Source organism: Oncorhynchus gorbuscha, unplaced genomic scaffold (assembly GCF_021184085.1).
Source record: "Oncorhynchus gorbuscha isolate QuinsamMale2020 ecotype Even-year unplaced genomic scaffold, OgorEven_v1.0 Un_scaffold_387, whole genome shotgun sequence".
NCBI lineage: Eukaryota > Metazoa > Chordata > Actinopteri > Salmoniformes > Salmonidae > Oncorhynchus > Oncorhynchus gorbuscha.
In genome coordinates, this window is record NW_025745234.1 from 430,893 (window position 1) to 447,471 (window position 16,579).

Here is a 16,579-nt window from a genome sequence, read left to right on the forward strand (position 1 = left end):
CTGGGGGGGGGGTGGTGTACAGGGTTAATAACCTCTGGGGGGGGGGTGTACAGGGTTAATAACCTCTGGGGGGTACAGGGTTAATAACCTCTGGGGGGTGTGTACAGGGTTAATAACCTCTAGGGGGTGTACAGGGTTAATAACCTCTAGGGGGTGTACAGGGTTAATAACCTCTGGGGGGTGTGTACAGGGTTAATAACCTCTGGGGGGCGTGGTGTACAGGGTTAATAACCTCTGGGGGGGTGGTGTACAGGGTTAATAATGGTCACACGACAGGCAGGTCTGATTTCATTCACATGTTTAATTCATTAATGCTCTGGGTGAAAACTAAGAAACCAAAGAACAGACAGAAAAGCCCAACAACAACAACAACAACAACATTGTTTAAAAGACAAAAAAAAGGCTTAAAGGCAGAGATCACATTAGCTTTAAAACGTCACACTAGAAGGTGGTTCCCGCAGTGGGCTTAAAGGCAACGTTCCCCGTTAGCAGAGATCACATTAGCTTTAAAACGTCACACTTAGAAGGTGGTTCCCGGATCCCGGTTCCCGGGCCGCAGTGAAAGACATCCTGCATCACGTCCTCTTCACCACGCAACGGCCCAGAGTCGGGTGCTTCGTCGGGGGGTACGGTGTCCTTCGAGATGAGCCCGTAGCTTCTGGACAGAGTCGATATGAAGTAAGTAGGGTTGAAGTCACAAATAGCACCTTGTTCTCTATGTAGTGCACTACTCTTGACCGGAGCGGCTCTGGTAGGGCACTCAATAGGGCAGGGGGGGGGGGGGTCAAACTGATTCCAAGCAGGGCCCTAGTGTCCTCTGGGTTTTCCCCTTTCAATTAAAGACCTAGACAACCAGGTGAGGGGGGAGTTCCTTACTAATTAGTGACCTTTTTAATTCAATTCAATCAGGAACGAAAACCCGCAGGCACTCGACCCCTCCAGTGGAATGAGTTTGACACTATGGGTATGTTGTCATCGGGGCCGCGTCGGTCCAGCTCCAGTCTGCTGGTTGAGCCATTAGATCGTGAGGTATGTTGTTTTGGAGGGGGGGGATCGTGGTGTTGCTTCTTTAATGCAGCAGACACACATTCCAAAATGGCTGCCGTGGCATACTAAAAAAACCTAGTTCAGTTTTGCTGCCTACCACACTGAACTGTCCCTCCCTCATGGATCTAACGTGGACTAGTGTTAGTAATATGTTGAAAACTCTCTGCCAAGCTGATGGTGAAACTCCCTCCCAAGCTGAAGGTGAAACTCCCTCCCTCCCAAGCTGAAGGTGAAACTCCCTCCCAAGCTGAAGGTGAAACTCCCTCCCTCCCAAGCTGAAGGTGAAACTCCCTCCCTCCCAAGCTGAAGGTGAAACTCCCTCCCTCCCAAGCTGAAGGTGAAACTCCCTCCCTCCCAAGCTGAAGGTAAAACTCCCTCCCAAGCTGATGGTGAAACTCCCTCCCAAGCTGAAGGTGGAACTCCCTCCCTCCCAAGCTGATGGTGAAACTCCCTCCCTCCCAAGCTGAAGGTGAAACTCCCTCCCAAGCTGAAGGTGAAACTCCCTCCCTCCCAAGCTGATGGTGAAACTTCCTCCCAAGCTGAAGGTGAAACTCCCTCCCAAGCTGAAGGTGGAACTCCCCCTCCCAAGCTGAAGGTGGAACTCCCTCCCTCCCAAGCTGAAGGTGAAACTCCCTCCCTCCCAAGGTGAAGGTGAGTCTCCCTCCCTCCCAAGCTGAAGGTGAAACTCCCTCCCTCCCAAGGTGAAGGTGAGTCTCCCTCCCTCCCTCCCAAGCTGATGGTGAAACTCCCTCCCTCCCAAGCTGAAGGTGAAACTCCCTCCCTCCCAAGCTGAAGGTGAAACTCCCTCCCTCCCAAGCTGAAGGTGAAACTCCCTCCCTCCCAAGGTGAAGGTGAAACTCCCTCCCTCCCAAGCTGAAGGTGAGTCTCCCTCCCTCCCAAGCTGAAGGTGAAACTCCCTCCCTCCCAAGCTGAAGGTGAAACTCCCTCCCTCCCAAGCTGATGGTGAAACTCCCTCCCTCCCAAGGTGAAGGTGAAACTCTCTCCCAAGCTGAAGGTGAAACTCCCTCCCTCCCAAGCTGAAGGTGAAACTCCCTCCCTCCCAAACTGATGTTTTACATCTATAATGTTTATAAATCCATGAGGGGAAGTGCACACATCATGGAGGAGAGAATCAGACCCAAAGGGAACCCTATTCCCTATATAGTGCACTACTTTATACCACAGCCCTATGGCACCCTATTCCCTATATAGTGCACTACTTTATACCTGAACATTATATGGCCCTGGTCTAAAATAGTGCCCTATATATAGGGAATAGGGTGTCATAGGGCTGTGGTCTAAAGTAGTGCACTATATAGGGAATAGGGTGCCATTGTAGACGCAGTGTTTGAATGTGTACTCGCCCAAACAGGCCTCCAGGCTCATTACAACAGAACTTGATGGGTTGGTAGTTGTATCAGACAAGGCAGAAGAAAGGTGTGTCAAAGTTTTAAAAACATTCTGTACAAACATATACACAGTTTGGTTTTTTAAAAGCAGGCTGTGTGTGTGTGTGTGTGTGTGGGGGGGGGGGGGGGGGGGGCTGAATAGTTTAAAAAATAGTGCAATGGTAAGCTTCTTCTGGTTAAACTTTTCCTTCTGCTACATAATGCCAAGGGGCAGTCTGAAGGCACCGAGTTGTTTACACGCAGTCACCGTGGAGACGGAGGGAGGAGCGTCCCGCCAATACAGTTACAACACAGTCGCCGTGGAGACGGGACGGAGGACAGTCAGGTTCCTGCAGAGATGAGGGAGAGTAGAATGTGTTGTGATAAAACAATGATCTATAACTGTACAGCAATAAGGAGACTTCTATACTTGACTATCAGAATGTAAACTAAAACAACAGGAAGTCATTACCCAGTATAAAGTCACGCCACCGCGGCCCGGTCAGGCCCCTCCCACGCGATTTTCTCATGACTTTCGTTGGCGGCGGGGTCGGTGATTGGCTCGTGGCTTCCGCTGGCGGCGGGGTCGGTGATTGGCTCGTGGCTTCGCTGGCGGCGGGGTCGGTGATTGGCTCGTGGCTTCCGCTGGCGGCGGGGTCGGTGATTGGCTCGTGGCTTCCGCTGGCGGCGGGGTCGGTGATTGGCTCGCGGCTTCCGCTGGCGGCGGGGTCGGTGATTGGCTCGCGGCTTTCGCTGGCGGCGGGGTCAGGGATTGGATTGGCTTTCGCTGGCGTCTGAGTCGGGATTGGCTCGTGGCTTTCGCTGGCGGCGTGGTCGGTGATTGGCTCGTGGCCTTCCCTGAATGTTTCTGTTTGCCTCTCCTGTTCCCGGCTCGGACCTGGTTGTGCTCCTGAACCATCACCTCCTGCGGCGAGCCACTAGACTCGTTCCAGGGAACTCTCCTCTTCCTTCTCTCCGTTTTCACAGCTTTGTCGTCCTCTCCGCCCCTCTCCTCCTGTCTGGTCTCGTCGGGGCAGTATGTGTCATCTAGATTGACGGTGCAGACATCCCACTCCTTCTCAACGGTGGACTCTGTGTCGGGGGAGTTGATCTTCTTGAGGAACACGCAACACTCCTTCAGTCTCTCTGGACTCCAGGCTTTAGAGCTGAGACGCTGCTGTTTGGTGAGGCCTGTCAGCCGGTTGGGGCTGCAGGGATGACTGGTCTCTGAGGAGGCAGGTAGACAGTGGTGATGTGGAGACCTGGTGAGCTCTTCCCTGGGCTGGGCAGAAGGCCAGACCTGGTGAGGTGAGTTGCCTTCCTCCACCAGGCTTCTCCTCCAGATCAGCCTGTTGGGCTGCTTGGCTCTGAGGGTCCAGGTGAGGAACTTTTCTCTTACTCTGAGCAGAGTGGTTCTGTATGTCCCGAGGGCCCTGACCTTCCTCCAAGGAGCTCTGAGACGCAGCCCGCCAGACGCCGGCCTGGTAGTGAACAGACGCCGCCTGGCATTCAGCTCTCTTCCACGTCGGAGCCGTTCCTGGGCCAGACGGAGCTGGGCGGGGCTCTTCGGCACAGCTTTGGCAAACTTCTTGATGTGTTTGCGTAGTCGCATGGTTTGTGGGCTGGGAAAGACGCTCTCCCTGCTGGTGTTCCGGGGGTAGTGCAGGAGCTCATAGGGGTTTCGGGAGCTGGTCTTCTTTACAATGCCCAGAGACTGAGTCTCAGTGGTCTGCATGAACCAGGAGGCCAGCCTCTCCACGCTGCAGCGCCGGTCAAACAGCAGCCGCACTGCCGACCCAACCTCTGGCTTCCAGGAGGACAAAGAGTCGTCGTCGAGTCTCTGCTTGGCGGACATGATCGTCCCCGTCCTGGTGGTGTGGGTGGTAGCGGCAGCGACCCAGCTTTGGGATATGAGGCGGATCCTGCGAGCCAGCTCTTGGTTCAGGCTGTCCTGGTCGGAGGAGATGGGCCACCACCTCAACGCCTCGCTGGAGCTGGCTGGGAAAATGGAGTCTACCGAAACCCCTGCTACCTGGCTCAGGTCCTCACACAACACCCCTCCTCTTCCCTCGCTCCTCCTCTCCTCCCTCCCGGAGAGCAGCTCCTCCTGCCCTGGGGTGTCCTCTCTTCCCTCCTCCTTCCTCTTGCGATGGCTGCCCTTGCTGCTGGCCCTGTTGATCAGTAGCTGTCTGGATCGGCGCAGCAGGGCGGTACTGTGGCTCAGGGACCTAGAGGTGGAGGTGGCTACAGAGTGAAGCAGGTACACTGAAGGCTTCCTCACCCTCACAGAGTGACGCACCGCCAACACAGGAGGAGTCTGGGTCTGTCGCTCCCTCGCTCCATCCTTGGACTCTGTCGTTCTCTCTATCTGCATCAGAGTGGCGTCCTCGCTAGTTGGCGTGCTGCTGATTTTCCTGGGCTCTTTGGAAGGCTGGGGTTCAGGAAGGAGGGCTTTCCGCTGACAGAGCTTCTCCGGAGATTTCCTGGCTGTGTCCCGGTTCATGTGGATCTTGCGTTTCCCCGGCGATGTGGTGGTGACGGTAACGGAGATTCCGGAGATCTTGACCTTGGCGGGTCTCCCTGGACGACGCATGGCCGCGGTACACTGCAGCTTCTGGCACTTGATAATGTTGCTGCTGGCGTGGGGAGCGAACCTCTTCTCCTTCACCGGTCTGACGAAGTTCAGATCCATCAGCTGCTCTGTAGCCTGGAGACAAGCAGCCTCCTCCGACACTGTCCTCTTGGTCCTGTGGGAGCGTCCGTACACCACGGTGATCTTCAGGTTCCTGTTGGCTGGGTCTCTCTCCTCGTTGCCCTCCTCCCCGGTGCTGCAGCCTAAGGGAACTCCACTGGACCGGTCCTGACCACCCTGCCTGGAGCCACAGCTCGGCTCTACACCCCTTTGCTTGGGCGGGCGGCCAATCGGCCTCTTGGCCCTCTTCTCCAGCTGGGGGCCCAGTTTCTTGGGACGTCCCGGACGTCTCTTTGTGGGGGTGGTTTCACGAAAAGGAGGCGAGCCGTCTCCGTTCTGGAACCCAGGAGACCGTTTTGGCGGGCTACCCCCCTCTCCTCCTCTCGTCGTTCCACACAGCTTTGGTGATGACGATATGGTGTTCTTGGGTGGACTCCTGGTCTGGGGTGGACTCCTGGTCTGGAGGGGAATCCTGGTCTTCGGTGGAATCCTGGTCTGGGGTGGACTCCTGGTCTGGAGGGGACTCCTGGTCTTCGGTGGACTCCTGGTCTGGAGGGGACTCCTGGTCTGGAGGGGACTCCTGGTCTGGAGGGGACTCCTGGTCTTCGGTGGACTCCTGGTCTTCGGTGGACTCCTGGTCTGGAGGGTACTCCTGGTCTTCTCTGGGGACTTCTCTGGACTTCCAGCCCACGATGACTCCTCACAGGGGTCAAAGGTCTCCTGTCCATGCCAGCTGGATCCTGGTGCAGCCGCCTTCAGGGTGTACCTCACCCCCTCCTCACCCACTACTGCAGACACAAACATCAGCTTGATGGGGCTGATGTACTGAGGCTGCCCTGTGGGGACCTCTGGCCTGGAGGCTGTCTGAGGGCTCGCTGGTTGGGACTGTTGGGCAGAGTGGGAGGAGCGTAAGCGCCCAAAAGGTTTGGCTGCTCTGAGCCTCACGTCTGCCCTGTTCTGGGAGCGCTGTTTAAGGGGACTCTGCTGCTCAGAGGAAGCTGCAGTGACGGGAATCACCTGACCTCGTCTCTGTGACTCACGGTCTGAACTCTGACCTCTTGCTGTTGATCTACAGCCTCTGCCTCCCATCCTCTCCTGACTGACATCCTCAGGACTGGATGCTAGCGGTAATTCCTCTTCTCTTGCTTCGCCCAACCCCTCAGCCGTGTCTGTGGCCGAGGACGGGGAGTCTGTGCGATTGGTGTTGGGGGCATTGAGTGGTTGCCGATCCTTTGGCGTCCTCTGGGCGGAGATGATCCTCTCTGAGAAACAGGCAGCAGAATACATCATCCTGGGCTCTGTGACGTAGGAGGAGAACCGCTGGGGAGGGACGATGCTCCTCCTGGACCTCCCAGCCTCGCTGCTCCTCCCCACCACCACCTGGCTGCTGCAGCCTGGCTGGGACTTGCTGCCTCTCCTGGTTCTGCAGGGGTGGGAAGGGCTATTCCTGGCTGACACTCTGCTACTGTCCTTGCTGCTGCCTGCTGTCTCCTCCTCTTCCTCTCTACTCCTCTCAGGAAGACCACTGCTGGTACTATCTGGTGACTCCTCCTCTTCCTCTCTACTCCTCTCAGGAAGACCACTGCTGGTACTACCTGGTGACTCCTCCTCTTCCTCTCTACTCCTCTCAGGAAGACCACTGCCATGGTCACTGGCGCTGCTGGTACTACCTGGTGACTCCTCCTCTTCCTCTCTACTCCTCTCAGGAAGACCACTGCTGGTACTACCTGGTGACTCCTCCTCTTCCTCTCTACTCCTCTCAGGAAGACCACTGCTGGTACTACCTGGTGACTCCTCCTCTTCCTCTCTACTCCTCTCAGGAAGACCACTGCTGGTACTACCCGGTGACTCCTCCTCTTCCTCTCTACTCCTCTCAGGAAGACCACTGCTGGTACTACCTGGTGACTCCTCCTCTTCCTCTCTACTCCTCTCAGGAAGACCACTGCCATGGTCACAGGCGCTGGTGGTACTACCCGGTGACTTCTCCTCTCTCCTCTTCTCAGGGAGGTCACTCCTACTGCTGTCCTGACAGGTGATGTTCCAGCTCTCTGGTTTGTGTTGGTCCTCCTGCGGGGGACTCTGTTGTGTAGAGGAGAGGACTGGGGGATTCTCCATCTCCTCCTTCATGCCGACTCTATCCTTCGTGACTCTAACTGGACCTGCCTCCTCTGCTGTCACCTTCTCCGTCGCACCCTCCTTCACTCTACCGGTCTCTCCCTCCTTCACTCTACCGCTCTCTCCCTCGTTCACTCTACCGGTCTCTCCCTCCTTCACTCTACCGCTCTCTCCCTCCTTCACTCTACCGCTCTCTCCCTCCTTCACTCTACCGGTCTCTCCCTCCTTCACTCCGGTCTCTCCCTCCTTTCACTCTACCGGTCTCTCCCTCCTTCACTCTACCGGTCTCTCCCTCCTTCACTCTACCGGTCTCTCCCTCCTTCACTCTACCGGTCTCTCCCTCCTTCACTCTACCGGTCTCTTCCTCCTTCACTCTACCGGTCTCTCCCTCCTTCACTCTACCGGTCTCGCCCTCCTCCTCTGTGATTCTGTCTATCTCTGCTTTAACAGGGGTTGGTTCAGGTGAGGAGCAGGTAGAAAAGGGCGTGGCACTGCGGCTCTTGTTCTTCCCTAGCGATAGCCTCCTGCCCAGCGATTGGTTCAGCCTGGCCAGCTCCCGTTTGATTAGCACGGTCTGGCGCCGGGTGGACGACTGGTCGGGCAAAGTCGCCATGGCAGCCAGGGCCTCCTGTCGCCGCCGGGAACGCGTCCGAGGTGGATGGCTCTCGTTGTTGTCATGGTGATGCAACATGTCGTTTAGGCTGTAGTCGCTGCCGCCACCCGTGTTCAGAACGGTGGTGATGATCTCACTCAGGTGGGCGTCGGCCTGGGACTCTGCAACGTGCTGATTGGCCGAGGTCGTCAGGTGGGGATCCTTCTCTAGGTTGTGATTGGCTAAGGCAGAGCTGAGTGGAGGATCCTTCTCCTGGGGTCTGATTGCCTTTAGTTTGTCACTGAAACGCTCCACCAGGTCCTGCTGCTCCCTGTCCTCACCCACCTCCCCACCACACCCAGCCTCCTCCTCTTTTTCCCCCTCCTGCTGCAGAAGAGAGGGTGGCTTGTCTTCCTCCTTACCGTCCATGTCTGAGGGTATGGGGGAGAGAGGGGTGGAGAGGGGGATCGCTCTCTCTTGAGGACAGGGCACTCGCTTCCTCCTCCACCTCCGCGTCTGTGTGTCTGACCGGGGCCAGGTAGGTGTGTTCTGAGCAGCAGGAGGCGCAGGGCTGGGGGTTGGAGCAACAGACCGAGACCACGGGACACACTGAGGGATTAGGGCACAGAGCGGAGGATGAACGAGAAGAGGAGGACGTGAAAGAGCACAGAGAAGAGGAGGAGCGAACCCCAGTGGTGATGTGTCCCAGGGACAGGCTCTGACAGGACAGGCAGCGGAGGCTCTGGAGGCAGAAACAGACAGGAGGCCGCCAGCAGCAACAGCCTGGACCACCTGGTGTCTTCCAGTCACTCGGACCACTACGGCTCCAACAGCCAGTGAAGGAAGGAGGAGAGGAAGTGTCGTCCTGTTGTTTGGCCACCAGGTGGCCGCAGAGAGGGTCTGGGGGCGGGACGAGGCGGCGATGGGCGTCCCTGTAGGCCAATGATAGACGGTGCTGCTGGTGGGCGAGCCTCAGGATTCGCTGGAGCAGAGAGCGATGGGCGGGGCATAACGTGGAGCGTACCGCTTCCAGAGCAGAGCTCCTCCCACTTGGGGCATCGGGCATCCCAGCATCCTCTGCTTCCCTCTGGGGTTCCTCCGTAACCGGGGGCAACGGGGAGCTAGAGATAGACAGGGGATAGGAAAAATCTTTTTAATTTAATTTAAAAGGAGCCGCTTCGTTAGATTCACCAACTAAACCGTAGGACTCATTTCTTATGGAGATTCAGTACCACCACAGAAACAATGACCACACAACAGAAGCCAGTTTATTCATGAAGGCAGAGAGGCTTTATACCAACGCAGAACAGACGGTCAACAACTCGAACCCACCAGTCAACACAAAGCACTGTTGGTCTCATACGGAAAAAATCTACTTAAATTTAGCAATATTTTATATTTGAGATTCTTCAAAGTAGCCACCCTTTGCCTTGACAGCTTTGCACATTCTTGGCATTCTCTCAACCAGCTTCATGAGTTAGTCACCTGGAATGCATTTCAATTAACCTTGTTACTCCTACCCCCTACTTCTTCGAACATTCTGTTAAAAATCGCGCAACATTTCAGCGCCCTGCTGCTCATGCCAGGAATATAGTATATGCATATGATTAGTATGTGTGGATAGAAAACACTCGGACGTTTATAAAACTGGTTAAATCACGGCTGTGACTATACCAGAGCGTGAGTTTCATCGAATAGCGCAGGAAAACCTGATCACTGAAAATGGAAATAAATATCCTTGCACTTACTTCCAGGAATTGTTCAAAGTGAACCGAATTACATGAGACCGAGGTTTCAGCGCCTACAGCTACCACACGTTGTCTAGAGTCTTGTCATTTGATTCAGCTTTGATTCTTGGTCTAACCGGTTCAAGGGAACTCCTTCCCTCCGTTCTCCGACCGGATGTTTTGGTCGAGCTCTCTCGGCCATGTTTTTTTTCCAGACGACACCTATAGAAGCTGCTTCCTGATGAATTTTATCGCTTATTAACGTGTACTAATACCTAAAGTTGCATTACAAAAGTATTTCGAAGTGTTTTGTGAAAGTTTATCGTCGACTTTTTGAATTTTAAAAAATGACGTTACGTTATGAAACGCTATTTTTTTTGTTTATCACACAGTCTTCATAGATCGATATCTAGGCTATATATGGACCGATTTAATCGGAAAAAGACCCAATAGTGATTATGGGACATCTAGGAGTGCCAACAAAGAAGATGGTCAAAGGTAATGAATGTTTTATATTTTATTGTGGGGTTTGTGTAGCGCCGACTATGCTAATTATTTTGTTTACGTCCCCTGCGGGTCTTTTGGGGTGTTACATGCTATCAGATAATAGCTTCTCATGCTTTCGCCGAAAAGCATTTTAAAAATCTGACTTGTTGCCTGGATTCACAACGAGTGTAGCTTTAATTAAATACCCTGCATGTGTATTTTAATGAACGTTTGAGTTTTAACTAATACTATTAGCATTTAGCGTAGCGCATTTGCATTTCCAGAGCTCTAGATGGGACGCCTGCGTGCCAGGTAGGAGCAAGTGGTTTTAACAGGTGTGCCTTAAGTTAATTTGTGGAATTTCTTTCCTTCTTAATGCGTTTGAGCCAATCAGTTGTGTTGTGTCAAGGTAGGGGTGGTATACAGAAGATAGCCCTATTTGGTAAAATACCACGTCCATATTATGGCAAGAACAGCTCAAATAAGCAAAGAGAAACGACAGTCCATCATTACTTTAAGACATGAAGGTCAGTCAAACATGAAGTTCAGTCGCAACAACCATCAAGCACTGTGGTGAAACTGGCTCTCATGAGGACCGCCACAGGAAAGGAAGACCCAGAGTTACCTCTGCTGCAGAGGATGAGTTCATTAGTTACCAGCCTCAGATTGGAAAGGAAGACCCAGAGTTACCTCTGCTGCAGAGGATAAGTTCAATAGAGTTACCAGCCTCAGATTGGAAAGGAAGACCCAGAGTTACCTCTGCTGCAGAGGATGAGTTCATTAGTTACCAGCCTCAGATTGGAAAGGAAGACCCAGAGTTACCTCTGCTGCAGAGGATAAGTTCAATAGAGTTACCAGCCTCAGATTGGAAAGGAAGACCCAGAGTTACCTCTGCTGCAGAGGATAAGTTCATTAGTTACCAGCCTCAGATTGCAGCCCAAATAAATGCTTCACAGAGTTCAAGTAACAGACACATCTCAACATCAACTGTTCAGAGGAGACTGTGTGAATCAGGCCTTCATGGTCGAATTTCTGTAAAGAAACCACTACTAAAGGACATCAATAATAAGAAGAGACTTGTTTGGGCCAAGAAACACGAGCAATGGACATTAGACCGGTGGAAAGAATTTTGGTTCCAACGCCATTTCTTGGTGAGGACACACCAGGGGACACACCCCCAACACTGACATCATTTACAGATGTCCAGAGGACACACCCCCAACACTCTGACATCATTTACACACCCCCAACACTCTGACATCATTTACAGATGTCCAGAGGACACACCCCCAACACTCTGACATCATTTACAGATGTCCAGAGGACACACCCCAACACTCTGACATCATTTACAGATGTCCAGAGGACACACCCCCAACACTCTGACATCATTTACAGATGTCCAGAGGACACACCCCCAACACTCTGACATCATTTACACACCCCCAACACTCTGACATCATTTACAGATGTCCAGAGGACACACCCCCAACACTCTGACATCATTTACAGATGTCCAGAGGACACACCCCCAACACTCTGACATCATTTAGGGGACACACCCCAACACTCTGACATCATTTACAGATGTCCAGAGGACACACCCCCAACACTCTGACATCATTTACAGATGTCCAGAGGACACACCCCCAACACTCTGACATCATTTAGGGGACACACCCCCAACACTCTGACATCATTTACAGATTCCAGAGGACACACCCCCAACACTCTGACATCATTTACAGATGTCCAGAGGACACACCCCAACACTCTGACATCATTTACAGATGTCCAGAGGACACACCCCCAACACTCTGACATCATTTAGGGGACACACCCCCAACACTCTGACATCATTTAGGGGACACACCCCCAACACTCTGACATAATTTAGGGGACACACCCCCAACACTCTGACATCATTTAGGGGACACACCCCCAACACTCTGACATCTAAGCATTCAAAATGGAACGAGTACTTTTTGGGCGTCAGAGAAAATGTACGGAGTTAAAAATGACATTATTTTCTTTAGGAATGTAGAGAAGTAAAAGTTGTCCAAAATGTAAAACAGTAAAGTACACATACCCCCCCCACAAAAACCACAAGTAAAAATACTTTAAAATACTACTTAAGTACTGCTAGAGTACCAGCTTCTGCCCCGATTCAGTCAGCCTCACCTCCTAGTTGTCAATAAATACAATTATTAATATAACATTTAAAATACTACTTAAGTACTGCTAGAGTACCAGCTTCTGCCCCGATTCAGTCAGCATCACCTCCTAGTGGTCTAAATGGGGCAAGTACTGGAGACAATAAGTACAATTATTAATATAACATTTAAAATACTACTTAAGTACTGCTAGAGTACCAGCTTCTAACCCTGATTCAGTCAGCCTCACCTCCTAGTGGTCTAAATGGGGCAAGTACTGGAGACAATAAGTACAATTATTAATATAACATTTAAAATACTACTTAAGTACTGCTAGAGTACCAGCTTCTAACCCTGATTCAGTCAGCCTCACCTCCTAGTGGTCTAAATGGGGCAAGTACTGGAGACAATAAATACAATTATTAAGATAACATTTAAAAAACTCATTTAAGATAACATTTAAAACAGAGCAACACGACGTCAAAGGGCCCTTTAAAGATTCAGTCAGCCTCACCTCCTAGTGGTCTAAATGGGGCAAGTACTGGAGACAATAAGTACAATTGTTAATATAACATTTAAAACTCATTTAGAACAGAGCAACACGACATCAAAGGGCCTCTTTAAAGATTTTTTTACTGTATTTTTTTAGACACAAATCAATCAAAATAACATTTAAAAAAAATCACAGACCTGAAGCAAAATGTAGAAAGAAAAAGATTTCAGCAAAACTAAACGCTTCACTACAACAATTAAACATTTATCATTTAGAGTCCAAATCGATGCATAAAATAACTGATTTCTGTTCAAGTATTAAAAAAAATATATGTAGACAGTTGAAAACAACAAAGAAATCACCTGAAGATGTACACAAGCAAGGCTGTTACCGGTATTGAGGAGTGTAACCATGGTAATACTGCAGTAGAACCTCGTCTGAGTTTGGGTTGGTCAGTGTAACCATGGTGATACCGCAGTAGAACCTAGTCTGAGTTTGGGTCGGTCAGTGTAACCATGGTAATAGAACCTAGTCTGAGTTTGTGTCGGTCAGTGTAACCATGGTAATACTGCAGTAGAACCTCGTCTGAGTTTGGGTCGGTCAGTGTAACCATGGTAATAGAACCTAGTCTGAGTTTGTGTCGGTCAGTGTAACCATGGTAATACTGCAGTAGAACCTAGTCTGAGTTTGGGGTCGGTCAGTGTAACCATGGTAATACCGCAGTAGAACCTAGTCTGAGTTTGGGGTCGGTCAGTGTAACCATGGTAATACCCCAGTAGACCCTAGTCTGAGTTTGGGGTCGGTCAGTGTAACCATGGTAATACCGCAGTAGAACCTAGTCTGAGTTTGGGGTCGGTCAGTGTAACCATGGTAATACCCCAGTAGACCCTAGTCTGAGTTTGGGGTCGGTCAGTGTAACCATGGTAATACCGCAGTAGAACCTAGTCTGAGTTTGGGGTCGGTCAGTGTAACCATGGTAATACCGCAGTAGAACCTAGTCTGAGTTTGGGTCGGTCAGTGTAACCATGGTGATACTGCAGTAGAACCTCGTCTGAGTTTGGGGTCGGTCAGTGTAACCATGGTAATACCGCAGTAGAACCTAGTCTGAGTTTGGGGTCGGTCAGTGTAACCATGGTGATACCGCAGTAGAACCTAGTCTGAGTTTGTGGTCGGTCAGTGTAACCATGGTAATACCGCAGTAGAACCTAGTCTGAGTTTGGGGTCGGTCAGTGTAACCATGGTGATACCGCAGTAGGGGTCGGTCAGTTTATTCAGAGCTTGAACATATCCTGAGTTAGTAAAGAAATACGAAATGTAATAGATTGGATTCATCAGGAGGGGAGGGGAGTGTCCCCAGAGAGGTGAGACTACACCATCTAGACTAGTGTCAGTCATCAGGAGGGGAGTGTCCCCAGAGAGGTGAGACTACACCATCTAGACTAGTGTCAGTCATCAGGAGGGGAGGGGAGTGTCCCCAGAGAGGTGAGACTACACCATCTAGACTAGTGTCAGTCATCAGGAGGGGAGTGTCCCCAGAGAGGTGAGACTACACCATCTAGACTAGTGTCAGTCATCAGGAGGGAGGGAGTGTCCCCAGAGAGGTGAGACTACACCATCTAGACTAGTGTCAGTCATCAGGAGGGGAGTGTCCCCAGAGAGGTGAGACTACACCATCTAGACTAGTGTCAGTCATCAGGAGGGGAGGGGAGTGTCCCCAGAGAGGTGAGACTACACCATCTAGACTAGTGTCAGTCATCAGGAGGGGGGGAGTGTCCCCAGAGAGGTGAGACTACACCATCTAGACTAGTGTCAGTCATCAGGAGGGGAGGGGAGTGTCCCCAGAGAGGTGAGACTACACCATCTAGACTAGTGTCAGTCATCAGGAGGGGAGTGTCCCCAGAGAGGTGAGACTACACCATCTAGACTAGTGTCAGTCATCAGGAGGGAGTGTCCCCAGAGAGGTGAGACTACACCATCTAGACTAGTGTCAGTCATCAGGAGGGGAGTGTCCCCAGAGAGGTGAGACTACACCATCTAGACTAGTGTCAGTCATCAGGAGGGGAGTGTCCCCAGAGAGGTGAGACTACACCATCTAGACTAGTGTCAGTCATCAGGAGGGAGTGTCCCCAGAGAGGTGAGACTACACCATCTAGACTAGTGTCAGTCATCAGGAGGGGAGTGTCCCCAGAGAGGTGAGACTACACCATCTAGACTAGTGTCAGTCATCAGGAGGGGAGTGTCCCCAGAGAGGTGAGACTACACCATCTAGACTAGTGTCAGTCATCAGGAGGGGAGGGAGTGTCCCCAGAGAGGTGAGACTACACCATCTAGACTAGTGTCAGTCATCAGGAGGGGAGTGTCCCCAGAGAGGTGAGACTACACCATCTAGACTAGTGTCAGTCATCAGGAGGGGAGTGTCCCCAGAGAGGTGAGACTACACCATCTAGACTAGTGTCAGTCATCAGGAGGGGAGTGTCCCCAGAGAGGTGAGACTACACCATCTAGACTAGTGTCAGTCATCAGGAGGGGAGTGTCCCCAGAGAGGTGAGACTACACCATCTAGACTAGTGTCAGTCATCAGGAGGGGAGTGTCCCCAGAGAGGTGAGACTACACCATCTAGACTAGTGTCAGTCATCAGGAGGGGGGGAGTGTCCCCAGAGAGGTGAGACTACACCATCTAGACTAGTGTCAGTCATCAGGAGGGGAGTGTCCCCAGAGAGGTGAGACTACACCATCTAGACTAGTGTCAGTCATCAGGAGGGAGGGGAGTGTCCCCAGAGAGGTGAGACTACACCATCTAGACTAGTGTCAGTCATCAGGAGGGGAGTGTCCCCAGAGAGGTGAGACTACACCATCTAGACTAGTGTCAGTCATCAGGAGGGGGAGTGTCCCCAGAGAGGTGAGACTACACCATCTAGACTAGTGTCAGTCATCAGGAGGGGAGGGAGTGTCCCCAGAGAGGTGAGACTACACCATCTAGACTAGTGTCAGTCATCAGGAGGGGAGTGTCCCCAGAGAGGTGAGACTACACCATCTAGACTAGTGTCAGTCATCAGGAGGGGAGTGTCCCCAGAGAGGTGAGACTACACCATCTAGACTAGTGTCAGTCATCAGGAGGGAGTGTCCCCAGAGAGGTGAGACTACACCATCTAGACTAGTGTCAGTCATCAGGAGGGGAGGGAGTGTCCCCAGAGAGGTGAGACTACACCATCTAGACTAGTGTCAGTCATCAGGAGTGTCCCCAGGAGGTGTCCCCAGAGAGGTGAGACTACACCATCTAGACTAGTGTCAGTCATCAGGAGGGGGAGTGTCCCCAGAGAGGTGAGACTACACCATCTAGACTAGTGTCAGTCATCAGGAGGGGAGTGTCCCCAGAGAGGTGAGACTACACCATCTAGACTAGTGTCAGTCATCAGGAGGGGAGTGTCCCCAGAGAGGTGAGACTACACCATCTAGACTAGTGTCAGTCATCAGGAGGAGTGTCCCCAGAGAGGTGAGACTACACCATCTAGACTAGTGTCAGTCATCAGGAGGGGAGGGAGGGAGTGTCCCCAGAGAGGTGAGACTACACCATCTAGACTAGTGTGTGAGACTACACCATCTAGACTAGTGTCAGTCATCAGAGCTGCACTGAGAAACTTTACACTCAACTGAACGACTTGAGTGTTAGCTACCTACATAGCTGGGAGGGGAGTGTCCCCAGAGAGGTGAGACTACACCATCTAGACTAGTGTCAGTCATCAGGAGGGGAGGGGAGTGTTCCCAGAGAGGTGAGACTACACCATCTAGACTAGTGTCAGTCATCAGGAGGGAGGAGTGTCCCCAGAGAGGTGAGACTACACCATCTAGACTAGTGTCAGTCATCAGGAGGGGAGGGAGTGTCCC

At 52.0% G+C, this 16,579-nt stretch overlaps 1 protein-coding gene across 1 annotated transcript in view; it reads right to left on the reverse strand.

Annotated features, from left to right (window-relative positions):
• Nucleotides 1-2,023: 2,023 nt before the first annotated feature.
• LOC124018065 overlaps nucleotides 2,024-16,579 on the reverse strand; it is a 50,533-nt gene continuing 35,977 nt past the window's right edge. Inside the window, exons 10-14 of the mRNA XM_046333326.1 lie at nucleotides 8,327-8,955; nucleotides 7,640-8,265; nucleotides 3,241-7,437; nucleotides 2,908-3,205; nucleotides 2,024-2,785 (exon numbers count right to left, since the gene is read on the reverse strand). Coding sequence (XP_046189282.1) covers nucleotides 2,778-2,785; nucleotides 2,908-3,205; nucleotides 3,241-7,437; nucleotides 7,640-8,265; nucleotides 8,327-8,955 — 5,758 coding nt within the window. The 3' untranslated portion in view covers nucleotides 2,024-2,777. The remainder of the gene's footprint in view (nucleotides 2,786-2,907; nucleotides 3,206-3,240; nucleotides 7,438-7,639; nucleotides 8,266-8,326; nucleotides 8,956-16,579) is intronic.